This window comes from Colletotrichum lupini, chromosome 1 (assembly GCF_023278565.1).
Source record: "Colletotrichum lupini chromosome 1, complete sequence".
Classification (NCBI taxonomy): Eukaryota; Fungi; Ascomycota; class Sordariomycetes; order Glomerellales; family Glomerellaceae; genus Colletotrichum; species Colletotrichum lupini.
Window position 1 is genome coordinate 4,159,738 of NC_064672.1, and position 13,451 is coordinate 4,173,188.

Sequence of the window (13,451 nt, forward strand, 5' to 3'; positions counted from 1 at the left end):
ACGGACTAAAACTTGTGAGCAGCCGTGTAATAGACCTCCAGCGTGCCTCGATAGGTTCAGACTCGGGCTTGGCGGACAATGCAGACAGAGACCCCAAAACAATTCATGTAAGGGCTTCATATGCCCTCTATCTCTCCTCTCATGTGAGTTTATGGGAATTTTTGGAGGGGTGGTGGTGGTGGTTCAGACGCGGACCGGCATCATGCGGGTACCTTTGGGCCTGGAAGAGTCACTTTTGGAGGGGCCGGCGCATGCAAGTTGAGTGACAACCAATTTTTATTTCTTTTTATTTCTTAGCATCAACTTTTTTTCGTCGCCCTGTAGAAAACAAAATGTGGCTTGTGCTGTGGCTGTAGCTCGACTCCACACTCTCTCATCCTCCCCTCATGGAGAAAGCCGAACCGTTGCGACGGGACCAGTGGGCGCGAAATGGGCACTGTGTTTCTGGTGCTGGAGTCTTGGCTGAGTCCGCACCAGGCCTGGCCCTGCGCCATTTGTTCCCTAGACATCGCCGTATCTAGACGTCCCATCGGAAGTCGTCCGAAGCAGCCGTTGCGTTCCCTTCAAAAGGCTCAACATCAAAGGTCTTACAATCATGGAAGAGGAATCAGTCAAGATATTATTAGTTGGTGATGAGAAATGTGGAAAGACGTCGTTTCTCTCGTCCGTATGCCCTTTATCGAGACCATGCCATGGGGGTCTCACAATGCTAATGAGATGTGCCCCTGAAATAGGCGACTGAGCGCCGGCGAAGGCACCGGGCCCATCAGATTGCTCAGAGATATTGACCAACCCTTCATTTTCGAGATCAAGTTTTCTGGAAAACCGTACCGTCTAGAGTTTTATGATACAAATAGCCCCGAGAACTGGAAGCTGCTCGAGCCGGACATTGTTATACTGTGTTACGACATAAGCCAGCGGCTGAGTCTCATCAACATGAGGAGACATGTATGTTCTCCTGAATGACTCTCTTCTGTTTCTGTATCCCGTCTGACATCCGATACAGTGGCTTCCAGAGGTCAAAATGTCCTTCCGCAGGCCCGACCGCTTGCCCATCCTCATGCTGGGTCTCAAGAGAGACCTACGATCCGAAGACGACCCCAACGGGGTCATCTATCCCCAAGAAGCATACCAGCAGGCGCAGGAGATCCGCATAGACAAGTACATGGAATGCTCCGCGGTGACGGGCGAACTGCTCAAGCTGGCGTTCGAGGAGATTGGTAAAACCGCAATCATGACGCGGAAGGCCGAGGGAGGACAGAGCGAGGGCGGTTGTGTCGCCATGTGAGATTCATTGCCTCGTCAGGGCGACCCTGATACTCCACTCCAGGAGGAAGAGGACACATTGGAGGACTCGGTGCCGTCCAAAGTGAGTTGCGAAGTGTGATGCGGCAAGGCTTTCTAAGCAGCGCCGTTCGCAGCTTCCTCGGCGCCTTCCTCCTCTCCTGCCTCCTGGGGGAACGAGCCAAGCACTTCAGCAATGATGTTGACCATCTCCTCCTGCTGGTTCTCATCGAAGCGCTCAGGCATCTCTTCGATGACGGTGTTCAGAGCGGCGACGGATGCTGGGCGGAGGTTCAGGATCATGATGACCTCACCCTTGGCCAAGTCATAGGGCTGAAGCTTACCCAGGAGCTGGGTGATACAGTCTGGATGATATGTAATGGGGTCTTGGCTGAGCGGGTTTGGTGCTGTCCGCAGATACTGGAGGAGCTACATATGTGTCAGCCATGAGTTTATTACACAGAAGCAGATACCCAATTTTCATTGCATGTATAACTTGGATGTGGTCAGACTCACCTCTCTTGCCAGCGGTTCAAGGTTGCCGGGACCGCGGCGTTCTCCACGCTCACGCTTCTTCTGACCAAGCTTGCGCTCATTCAGATGTTGATAGACCTCATAGTTGGTCAAAACTGCCGACTGAGCCTCAAGGATCTTCATCTTGATTGCGTGCTTGGCGCGGGGGACGACTAGGTTGCGATTATCGGGTAGAGGAGAAGGTGTGATGCAAACCGTTTGATACCAGGTGGCAACGGCGGCAATTGCGTATGGGCCAAAAAGAGTGCGGAAAATGCAAGCTGCGCAGGCGCTTGGTGTTTGCGGGAAATCGACGTGTCGGTGTACAAGGTGAAGAGGCTAGGCCAATGTACCTGTCACTCAAAACGGAACCTCGCAGATGCTCTTTGAGAGGGACAGGAATAGGCTGTTCAAGTGGTACAACCTTGGACAAGCTGACGTTTGATTTGACAAGGGTAAGTGACTGGTGACTCTGCCTTGGGGTCTATCAAGGAAATATCGGGTCGCCTTGAATCCAGTTGTGACTTGTGAGAAGTCGGAAGAGTCAGATGAGGTAAAGGTACTGTGTAATCTCGTAAAAAGAATTACACTCGTGACTGTCCGGAATCTAGGCGAGCAATGGGAGGCAAGGTACGATGCTGCCGCAAATTCTTCTTGACAACCCAAGTGCCCCGCGGTCGATGGCCGGTACGGTTGGCAACGAGCTGCAGGGAGATAAAAAGGCAAGCAGAAAAGCAGGTGCATTGACACGGCTCAAGGCACCAATCACGATGCCCAGTCCCCCACTCTGCCATGTGCTAAATTGTCGTAGAGTACGTACCGGATCTGGAATTGCGCAATGAGAGGGGGAAAGAGCGTTGGCGTTGGCGGCTTCAGATTCGAAGTAGGTGCCTCCGCTGGCCGGTGGCCGCTTCCTCCTGCCTGCGGCCCTGCCACCTGCACCTCTTGTCGTTAATAAAAGCCGGTCGGTTACTCGCGTTATTTCACTCCTTATTACACTACCTTAGAACAACTACCTACGTAGTACAGTACTACACTAATAAGGTAAGGGGAGGTGTGAGATTCCCCAGGTACTCCTTCCCGCCTCACTATCATCGTCAAGGAGCGCTATTTTCTGGATGTACATTCAAGAGGCATATACTCTGTCTGCATTATCCGTACAATCACGAGGCAGCCAGACTTTTTGACAAGGGGATGGATTTCAGAATATCCACCTCATTCGGCATATCGCAGCCAGAATTAGAACAAGAGTCACTGCTGCATTCCGGGCAGCGTTCCACGAATCCAATGCAATTCAATCCTCCCTGTACGAAGTCAGTCGTTGACACTGTACTTCCGTACCTGGTCGCCTATGTCTTCCGCCGCCGTCACCGCCCTCGCATCGCTTCAGGCATCTCCGTCACCGGTCTACGGCACTCTGCGTGAGGCTCGGCGTGTCTGGGCAGCCTGGCAACGACCGGAAGAATACAGTGCATGGTTAGAACGTCGTCGGGGCGCAAAATCTCTGCGAGACTGCCAGAGATCGGAGTCATGAACATACACACAGGCGCAACAAGGTACCCGTGCTAACCTAAAATGGCCACTTCTACACCCATTCACCCTGTGAGGGAGCCCTGTGTAATCTCTCTTTCTACCCCACCACCACACATTTCCACCTGCCACCCCCAAGTCCACATGGCGGCGACTGCACCCGACCCCGATTCCTGCCAATCCCAAACAAACTTATCCACTCAGAGATTTTCCTTTACAACTTCTCGACAACCCCAGCTTCAGACAGAATTGCCCCCCGCTACCAGCTTTTCCCTCCTCCCTCTTCTCTTGAGCTTGTTCGTCATGCTCCCGTTGTGATAGCATCTCTAGAGGCCTTCCCCCTCATCCCCGCTGATTGCTCTCCAGCTCTCGAGCATCTTTACCATACAATTCCCTTCTACGCATACCCTCGGCTTCGGCACATTCCAGTCCCTGTGACGTCGCCCTGCACCCCACTAGCAGATTTTTGACGACTCCAGCAAACCCGACACCGGCTCTCTCTCGCTCGCGATCCTCCAACCCGCACACGACACCTTCGAACCCTCAAAAAATACCCGGGGTATCTTTCTCCACAACCATCTTCGAATACCCTAGCTGCGAAATACACATTGCAGCCCCGGCCTCGACGCCCTCTTTTCTTCCTCAGGTCCTAGTCATACCCTCGAGCGGTTCTAGGTTCAGCCTCCAATATCGCCGGTTTCGCCCGACCACTATTCTCCTCTTCTTCATTCACCCATTGCTTCTTGAGCAACCAGCAAATCTTCACAATGGTCCGCAATATCATTGTTCTCGGAGGCAACTCCCACCCGGAGCTCCTCAACAGTGTTTGCAACAACCTCGGGCTGAACCCATGTGAGCGCATTCTGTCAAAGTTCTCTGTTGGAGAGAGCCGCTGCGAGATCAAAGACTCTGTGCGCGGCAAGGACGTTTTTATCGTCCAGACTGCATCTGGCAATGTCAATGACAACTTCATGGACTTGTGCATCATGATCTCTGCCTGCAAGACGGGCTCCGCCAAGAGAGTTACGGCTGTCATGCCTCTGTTCCCCTACTCGAGACAACCCGATGTCCCCTACAAGAAGGCCGGCGCACCTCTCTCAAAGCCAGCAGCAGGGACATCTAAGAACTACACCTTTGAGAGTGTGCCTGCGACCCCGGGTCCTGGTATTGCGCGCAGCATGGGCCTCCCCAACGGCATTGATGGCATTGCCTCAAAGCTGGCTAAGAGCAAGCTCAACGAGGAGCGATCTAATGGAATGAATGGCGTTGACCATTCCAAGACCAATGGCAACGGTCGTAGCCACCACGACTCTGTATCCTCTCAGGTCAGCTACACCAACCACGACAACGAGCAACAAAACCGAATCGATGGCTTCCAGTCCAAGCCTGGATACAAGCAGTGGGTTGCCCAAGCTGGCACACTGGTTGCTGACCTCCTGGCTTGCGCTGGTGCAGACCATGTGGTATGTACCCCCGAAAAGAACTCCTGAGAATAGCTCGAGAGAGTGTTCAAAGGGGGCCAAAAGATTCGCGCAGCCAAACTAACAAAACGTAGATTACGTAGGTTTTCTTCCCGATCATCCTTTACGTGGTGCTTTATGTGACACAAAGGCTATTGCTACAACCCTCCCTGGAGCTTCCCAAATGCTCTTTATACCTGCATCGCTTCATTGCTTCTTTCTGAAGCATATGCTAATGATTGCAGGATGAATCTCCACGATCCTCAGTACCAGGGCTTCTTCGATGTGCCGGTCGATAACTTGTACGGCAAGCCCCTCCTCATGAGGTACATCCGCCAGAACATCCCCAACTATAAGGATGCTGTGGTTATCAGTCCCGATGCTGGTGGAGCCAAGCGCGCCACTGCCATCGCTGATGAGCTGGACATGGCTTTCGCCCTGATCCACAAGGTAGGCCATTACTCCCCGTGTGAGGAGACACAGGATTCATGTTTTTTTTTTTCACAGGAGCGACGCCCGACCAAGTACACCGAGCAACGCAATGCCAGCATGATGCTGGTGGGTGATGTCAAGGACAAGGTCTGCATTCTCGTTGACGACCTCATCGATACCGGCAACACCATTACGAGAGCTGCCAAGTTGCTCAAGAAGGAGGGTGCTACTCACATCTATGCTCTCTTGACGCACGGCATTCTCAGTGGTGACGCCATTCCGCGTATCAACGCTTCCGCCATCGACAAGATGGTCGTGACCAACACCGTTCCTCAAAAGGACCACATGCGCGCCTGCTCCAAACTCGAGTTTTTGGATGGTGAGTGCTCTCGAATACTACCGTGTCCTGGAGCGAAGCTAAAATTTAGCAGTCTCTCCGGTCTTTGCGGAGGCTATCCGTCGTGTTCACCACGGCGAGTCGATCAGCGTCCTTTTCCAGCACAACTAAAAGCATCATCACATGGCGTTCGAAAAGAAACATCGGCTTTTTTGCATCGGAGGGTTTATTGGATTCCACCAACTGCTTCTAGGGAATCCCAGCAACCGTTGGTGTTGTTTTACTGGCGTTCAGCACAGGGGGTGGGTTGAGTGTGGCATCTTTTCTTACGCCATGGACATTCTAGACGTTTTCCTCTTTTACCCGGACTTATCGACAACATACCAGCTCGTTTCCCATTGGAAATGATGCAAACCAGTGGCAGCCCCGTTTGGCTAGCCACATTGCTACACAAAAACAAGATACTTAGAACCTCGTTCGTAAGATGGAGGCTCTCTGTACAGCGGAACAGCGGACCCGAAGGGGGAGCTTTGCTATACACACAAACTTTTCATGTCTGATGGATTACACTTGTCCGTTTTACTGTTGGCGACTTTGAACGTTTCTTTCATGATTTTTGGGACCTGTGCGAAACGGGGGCCAGTAAAGTGCTGCGCAATAGTCTTCATCCCGTCCACATAACACAAACATATCCGTAGAAGGTTCAGCCGCTTGATGATCGTCAGCGTGCCCGTAGACAAATCGTGACACATATTTGAGATAGAAAAGAAATCTAGCAATCGAGATGTACAAAAACTCTGTCAATTTGAAGGCGAATGCCCAGTGCCGTCGTTGCGTTGATGTCTGTTTGTGCTGACGAAGACTTGTCCTTGTAAAATGCTTTTCACATGTCAGATGTACCCATCAGAAAGAGGGTTTGGATCTGTTATCCCCTGGCATACAAATAGTACACCAAACCAGACTCAAGAAAACAAAGAGTGAACTGAATCTAGGCCGATGGAAGTTCCAAAAGAAAAAGCAAGGATGTCGGAACAAACTCCTACAAGCCAAGAAGTCTTCTTCCCCAAACGTCTCCCGACCCCAAACTCCCCAACTTCCCGCCCTGGCCCCACCGAGCCGCGGTTTCGCGGGGTACATTCATTTGCTTATCTTATCAGGGCGTTGGAAAGCCAAGCTCTCGCCCCGCCAACCCGCCGAGCTTCCCTCTCCAGGGGAGGGATGCTTAAACCGAACGACATCTTTGCCGTGAGTTTTGAGCCTCGGCAACGACGTCAGGCCAACGAGGACGAGCAGCATTCTTGAACACACAATTCGAGTGACTTTCTCGCACCTTCGTCTCGTGCGTTGTAGACAATTCAGGTCTGGGTGACTCTAGTAGCATTAATCACACAACCGGGTCATTCGCAATGGCGACCCTCTCCGGCGCAGAGCGCATCCGCGCAATCACAGATGAGGACGGCATGTTCAAGGCCTTTGACACGTACCCCTGGAAAAGAGACAAGATGTTCACAGTGCGTCTCACCTTGGAATCACAGATAATATATAGCCCGTCAATCATCTCGAGCTAACGATACGTGCTCCAGTCCGGCCTCTATGCGATCCTCGGCGATCCAAACACGGAAAACCCGCAAGGCACACCCACCGACCTCGCGATCCACGCCCGGATATTCTACTACGCCCAGCGCATAGGCGTGACCATTGACTTTGCAAAGTACAAGGACTGGCTCGCGAAGCACCCGGACCACACGCCCCCCGACGTCCTGCCCGAAGAATACAAGACGAGCAGCGCAACCAGCACACAGGGAGCCTCCTCGTCCACAGCTCCCGCAGCCAGCGGCGCAACAGAACCATCAGCAGACGACGTCCCAACACTAACTTCCAAGCTCGACACCCTCAACACCAACGAGACCACCCTCGCAGACCCAACACCAGACTCTTCCGCAACCCCGGCAGACGAAGCAACGCCCTCATGGCAAGCAGCAGCCCCCAAAGCAGACCTCTACGTCGAACGCAAAGCGCAGCCGCAGGAGGGCGCTCCAGGCCAAGGGGGCGACGAGCCAGCGTACCCGATGGGTTTCGCGCAGATGCTGGAGATGATTCAAAAGGGGATTCCCATCCCCGGCATCAGACAGATCCCAGACACCGTCGTTAGGGACGCAGTGAGTATCTCCCCTAGTGTTTCTCCTTCCTCTTTTCTTCTTCTCAAGATCATTACTGAACTTGCAGTCTGTAAAACCATTTGGGAAACGTGCGGTACCCAAGAAGCCGTGGGAGAAGGATGTCGCAACTGCAGAGGCGGTGGAGAAGCCATCTGTAGTCGACTCCGAATTTCCACCGTTAGATGACGCTGTATCACCTGCAGTAGAGGCCGAGTCTGTAAGCAAAGAAGCGTAAGACGATGCATGATCAGAATCATGTAGGATTCAGGAGGCAATACGAATGGCGTTCTGGAGAGGGGATAGGGATACAAGGCTTATGGATTACCACAGAGTCAACAATGTCAAGCAAAACATTATAAACCCGACACGGGAAGATCCCATTTACGAGTGCGCATGAGATAATAGAGGGGACCAAATTACTTGTAGAAGGATCATTTCTAGGGAGCTACCTAATGCTCAGTTGAGGACTGCCACAGATGCTGTCCAAGCTGGACCAAGGCCGCACTCCAAAGTCTCCGGAATGTGATACATAACTACATACAATCATTGTCTTTGACTTTTGGTCCGATATGCCATGCTTGCCTAGTTGTCCATCCTCGCCATCCTCCGGGTTGTCCAGTTTGAATTTTGATGAGACTAAAGGAGTATCAAAGGGGTATGTGGATGTGTCGATGAACCGCCATGTATAGATGCGAGCATTCTGGCTGGGCTTCGTGATGCAACTCCAACGCCCACTTAGGGTTTCGAGGTCACAGTGACGCACCTCCATATCGCAAAATCCGTAACCATGAAGTGTCCAATGCACTCAGACAAGTGATAACCTGCCGAGCGTAGGATGACAGCTGATTTGTAAATTAATGGCCGAGGAAGATGTTTCGTAAGCACGGACAAATGAGGTGGTGCAACGACTTTGTCAAAGTTGAGGGAAATCGAATGGGGTGACAGGGAATTAGGGGAAAGAGGTCCTATAGTGACGCAGAGTGAGAACAGTTGAGAAGTTGATGGCGACAGTATGAAAAGATGGTGACAAAGTCTAGCGGTAGCCGCCGCCGCCACTGTAACGAGGACCAGCACCCATACGGTTCATGGCAGGACCAACTCCGGGGCCGGGACGAGTAGCAACAGCGGGGTTGGTGCAAAGCATGCCCACGCGAGATCCAAACTTGGAGCCTCGAAGAGAGACCATGTGCTTGCGAATGTGGGCGGCGACAACCTCACGGTGCTGCAGACCCGCATGAGTGAGGATGTACTGAATGAGATAATTGCCGTACTGGTCGCTTGCAATGTCAACGAGGGGGATGCGAGGGCGATCAACGCGACCCTCACAGACCCGATCAAGATAGCGGCTGAGGAACTCTCCCCCTCCAATCTTCAGGCACTTCTCGACAACCTTGGAGGCGTACTGATCAGTGCTGTATTCGGCAGCGTAGCGAATGACATGATCGATCGCACGGCTTCTGTCCGCTGGAGCGCCATGCTCACAGATGTGCTGGATGCACCAGTTTCCGAACTGTCCGTGAGCCACAATGTCAATGTTGGCAAGGACTTCCTCAATACAGGGACGCTACAAATCCATAGTTAGACACATATGTAGAAAAGAGGGTCGGAAAATGTCAGCATACCTTATCTTCCTCGAGACAATTCTCGAAGATGTTCTGGACAACCAGACTGCCAGTTTCGCCCAAAGCGACTTCGTGCCACATGCCTCGCAAAGCCTCATTGACGAACTTCATGATCTGAGGCGGGGACTCGGACCATCGAAGCTCAAAGAGCTTCTGCCAGACATGACAGGCGTAACGATGAATAACGGTCTCGGGAATTCTGCGAAGAAGTTCGTGGACCATGATAGCCTTGTAGTCCTCGGGGACGGAGTCGAACGCCTTCTGAACGACATGGCAACCAAAGGGATCCATGGACAGATTGAGAGTATTGCCGCGAATGGCTTCCGCGATCTTAACAACTTGCTCTGGAGTGCCGTGCTCGAAGCAACGCTGTACAAGGAAGTTGCCAAAACGGTTGACCATGAGAGGATACGCTTGGGCAACGATTGCCTCCACGATCTCGTACTTCTGGTCTGGAGTGCCAACCTTGAGCTTCTGCTGCAGGAAGATGGAGGCCTGCTGGTCATTGTTGCAGACAATCTTATCCACAATGTACTTCCAGTTGCAATTGACATTCCGATCCAACAAGCGGCGGTAGTTGAGAGGCTCAGTAGTTGGCAGGTACGTCTGGCCCTCCGTGGCAATGGCCTGTTGGGGATGGAACATTAGCACTTTGCATCAAGGTCCATGTCTGGCATTGTCACGTACCTCGCTCTTCCATCCATCGCCAGTGGTGAACTCAGTTGCATGGGGAGACAATGAACTTCCTGGACCCTGCTGGTTGAAGCCTTGATAGCCCATATTGCCTGAAGCGCTACCAGGAGGACCACCCATGGGGTCGAACGGAGCAGGAGAGGGAGTGAAGCCGCCATAGTTATGTCCAAAGTTGGTTCCTCCGTATGGCTGAGGAGACGGCCAGCGGCTGTTGTCGAACCGGTTGTTTCGGCGACTGCTAGGGGGCCGAGAGTACATCTCGGGTTCATGGCTCATACGATCATTGCGAAAACCATCCGCCATAGAGTACGGACCAGCGGGATCCATATAGCCCTGGTTGAAGCCGCCACGTCCGCCACCATACCAGTCACCACCAGAGTCGGAAATAGGAGCAGCCGCATCAAAGGAGAGAGGAGCTCTATTGTTGCTCCAATGGCGGGGACGACTGTAGTTGTTGATGAAAGGGGCGCCGATATCCGAGGAGTTGTCGTCGGTAGGCCAGGCGTTCTCAGCTCCGAATGCCCCCGAACGAGCCGCAGGCGGAGCCGGAGCGATGTCTTCTTCTTGCTTGACCGAGCGCGACTGGGCCAGTTCGTGATCAAGGCGAGAGATTTTGTTCTGCGCTCGGGCAAGCTCCATCTTCAGTCGAAGGAGCTCGTCCACGTTGCCGTTAGTCTCCTTTAGAGCGGCACTGGTTGGGCGACTCGTGGGCGCAGTCGTGGGGAACGAGTCCGTGGCAGGAGTGATAGGGACCGAGTTCGTCGTCGAAGAAGCCTTGTCGAAGTGACGGGAGTACAAGCTGTTCTCATCAGAGTTCTTCAAAGCCTCGTTCTGTTGATCGAGGGCAGCTTGCTGCTCAGACAGCTTGGCAAGGAGCATATCCATAGGGTTCGTGCCAGCAATCGTGTCCTGATTGGTCTTCTTCTGTCGCCGCTGTGAGCGAAGCGGCAGATTGCGGGAGGAAGAACCAACCTTGAGAACATTCTGATTGGCAAGTTTGGACGTAGCAAGAGTTGCAATGGTTTGCTTCTGCTTGAAGGCAGGGAGACCCTTTTTTTTTTCGTTAGCCCGGGCCTCTATCTTGTTCGAAGAACATGTGTTGTACGGCAGTGGCCAAGGGCAGAACAAATGATAGACCTTCAAGACAGCGGTGAGAAAAGAATTGTACTTACCGAGGCAGCTGACTCGATGGAAGGCTGGATGTTTTCCTCTTCGTGATGAGGCTTCAAAGCCGGAGGAGAGCTTCGCTTGGGGGTCTTGGGTGTGAGACCCGCGGAGGGAGGTGTAGACATCGTGACGTCGGACAATCTCTTCTTAGAGGGTCAATGCTTTGCAGAAGATAGAAACAGAGGTAATGCCGTAAGGTGGCAGACAAGTTGAGAAAGATTATTTGGGAGGGAGACACAAAGAAGAGTGCTGATGAAGATCTTCTCTGCAGTGGAGGGAGAGGTTTGTTTGTGGAGGAATTGTGGAGGGGAAAGGTGAGGAAAGCTTTTTGTGGTGGGAATGGGGAGAGAATGGGGGACGGGAAGGTGAGGTAGGAACGAGGAAGGAGCTCGAGTTGGTGTTGGGAAGGAGGCAGTCCCGGGCAGCACAGGCACCTTTTTGGAAGTAAGGCGTACGAAGGGCCTAATCGAAGCTGCTGCGGGCCAGGACAGAATAATCCGAAAGCGTCAAGATCGTGAAGTTGGTTCCGAGTTGAAGGAGGAATGATGGGCTGCTGCTTGGCCTGGCGAGGGAAGGGTTGTTGTTGAGGGTGTTGAAGTCGGAAGGAGTTCGCGACTCGGCTGAGATTTAGCACGGTCTTCCTGATTTGGACGAGGAAGTTCAACTTGTTTATGCAGGTACCGTACAAGTCTTTCTACATGTGAAGACCTGTCGACCCGCCCCATATTCCACCTGAAGGAGGAGGGCCTGACTAGCCGGCCTCTGATTAATCACCACTGCCTACCATAGCGTTGTCTAACCACCAGATGACATTCAACTTGAAGAGAAAGCATACCGCCCCTGCTGCCTTGCCCAAATCTGTTCATCAGCCCTTTGAAAAGACTCAGCTTTTGCGATGGCACTTCTTTGCTTGTCCAGATATGCCAAGAGCAGTAGGACGAAGATCCACAGATCCAGCGCAGAGATCAGACGGGGTTGTTCCTAACACTGGAGAAGTAGGAAGTGCTGTGTGTCTTTACTTGCGAATAGCTCCATGTAGCACGCAGTGGCGTTCAGCACCTACCGACCAAGGCAATCATTTAGCTGGGATTCAATAAAACGGGAGTTGTCATTTTAAACATGAAACAAGGCTGTCTCTCGGAGAGACTTATGATTTTTTGACTCTGATATCCTCCATGGTATTTGTACACTGGCTGCCCTCCATGTTGATGGACATCCTCCCCATGACCCGCTGAAGCCGTGATCCCCGGTATTTTCATACCGTGCCTGTGCCTGAGGGTCCCTAGACATCCGCATACTGTGACAGAGCCACATGGGCTGCCTCGGTCGGCGACTGTACTGCCCCAAGTCTCGCCGCTCTCTATATGTGGAGAGTGTCCTGGCGCGCAAGATTCCGGGGGATCGCTCTATGAATGCACATCGTATCGTACAATCGATCTCGTGGTCGACGTCTATCGCTTCTTGGGCTCGGCTGTAGAACGGTCAGCGTAACCATCCAATTGGAGGCAACAAACGAGATGACTTACTCTTCGTCTTCTTCTTTTTCGGCGCGCTCTTTCCTCTGGCCTTCAGTCTGTCTAGGCGTTAGCAATAGCTCCTTCGCCCCCTTCAGCCCATGACGTACCCGGCAATGTGTTCCAAGCGGTCCATCTCTTCCAAGTCTAGAGTTGTGACATGAGGACCAAACTCCCTCTGCACATCCTTGACGGTCGCAACCTTGCGTGGGTAGTAGTCGGCGATAGCAGGTCCCTTCAATCGCTGGCGCAGGATCTTGTTGCCCGTCCTCACTCCCTCCGGGTTAAATACTGTCGCAAAGACTTCGCATTGGGCCTTAGAGGTTAGCAAAAACCAGACAGGTCAGAGAATCGCGGAATTACCTTCATGAGGTCCAACAACCTCGCGCGTGGGACACTCATCTTTGTAGGTCTTGATAGAGCTCTATCAGACCAGCCAGAAATTTGTCGCGAAGTCGAACAACCTTAGCTTGAGCGAACCTGAGTCCTGAATTGGACCCGCAAAATGAGAGCTGCGCACTCCAATTGGTTGCGGTCTTGGGATCATCGATTGGCCGGTAATACTCGGTACGTACCCACATCCTTGTCACATCCCAGGCTAACGGACTTGATCCCTGCAGCGAAAGCACAGTGAGCTCCACCCAAGCCTGGACTTAATTTTTGTTGCTTCTTGAGATGCTCACTGGTGAATAAGACGGAAGTTTCGACATTGCGACGAAATACTCTCATTCCTATCGACC

The 13,451-nt window shown here is 52.6% G+C and overlaps 5 protein-coding genes across 5 annotated transcripts; 3 read left to right on the top strand and 2 right to left on the bottom strand.

The window, feature by feature from the left end:
• Positions 1 to 595: 595 nt before the first annotated feature.
• CLUP02_01222 (uncharacterized protein) lies at positions 596 to 1,288 on the top strand (the record flags this gene model as incomplete). The annotated part of the gene is made up of 3 exons (XM_049280264.1): positions 596 to 663; positions 735 to 948; positions 1,007 to 1,288. 3 exons carry the CDS (start codon positions 596 to 598, stop codon positions 1,286 to 1,288), a joined length of 564 nt encoding a protein of 187 aa, XP_049136221.1.
• Positions 1,289 to 1,401: 113 nt separating this feature from the next.
• CLUP02_01223 (RNA polymerase III subunit C17) lies at positions 1,402 to 3,023 on the bottom strand (the record flags this gene model as incomplete). Its single annotated transcript, XM_049280265.1, has 6 exons — positions 1,402 to 1,713; positions 1,801 to 2,136; positions 2,229 to 2,304; positions 2,386 to 2,501; positions 2,618 to 2,726; positions 2,965 to 3,023. The coding sequence occupies 6 exons, from the start codon at positions 3,021 to 3,023 to the stop codon at positions 1,402 to 1,404; spliced, it is 1,008 nt and encodes a 335-aa protein (XP_049136222.1).
• Positions 3,024 to 4,094: 1,071 nt separating this feature from the next.
• CLUP02_01224 (ribose-phosphate diphosphokinase) lies at positions 4,095 to 5,727 on the top strand (the record flags this gene model as incomplete). Its single annotated transcript, XM_049280266.1, has 4 exons — positions 4,095 to 4,790; positions 5,055 to 5,237; positions 5,295 to 5,598; positions 5,651 to 5,727. 4 exons carry the CDS (start codon positions 4,095 to 4,097, stop codon positions 5,725 to 5,727), a joined length of 1,260 nt encoding a protein of 419 aa, XP_049136223.1.
• A 1,235-nt stretch (positions 5,728 to 6,962) lies between these two features.
• CLUP02_01225 (uncharacterized protein) lies at positions 6,963 to 7,950 on the top strand (the record flags this gene model as incomplete). The annotated part of the gene is made up of 3 exons (XM_049280267.1): positions 6,963 to 7,067; positions 7,140 to 7,715; positions 7,783 to 7,950. The coding sequence occupies 3 exons, from the start codon at positions 6,963 to 6,965 to the stop codon at positions 7,948 to 7,950; spliced, it is 849 nt and encodes a 282-aa protein (XP_049136224.1).
• Positions 7,951 to 8,164: 214 nt separating this feature from the next.
• CLUP02_01226 (uncharacterized protein) lies at positions 8,165 to 13,421 on the bottom strand (the record flags this gene model as incomplete). The annotated part of the gene is made up of 17 exons (XM_049280268.1): positions 8,165 to 8,182; positions 8,257 to 8,419; positions 8,479 to 8,680; positions 8,784 to 9,279; positions 9,338 to 9,964; positions 10,025 to 11,080; positions 11,203 to 11,338; positions 11,404 to 11,891; positions 11,982 to 12,055; positions 12,100 to 12,178; positions 12,386 to 12,668; positions 12,724 to 12,774; positions 12,822 to 13,014; positions 13,075 to 13,135; positions 13,192 to 13,230; positions 13,287 to 13,325; positions 13,395 to 13,421. The coding sequence occupies 17 exons, from the start codon at positions 13,419 to 13,421 to the stop codon at positions 8,165 to 8,167; spliced, it is 4,032 nt and encodes a 1,343-aa protein (XP_049136225.1).
• Between the last annotated feature and the right edge of the window lie 30 nt (positions 13,422 to 13,451).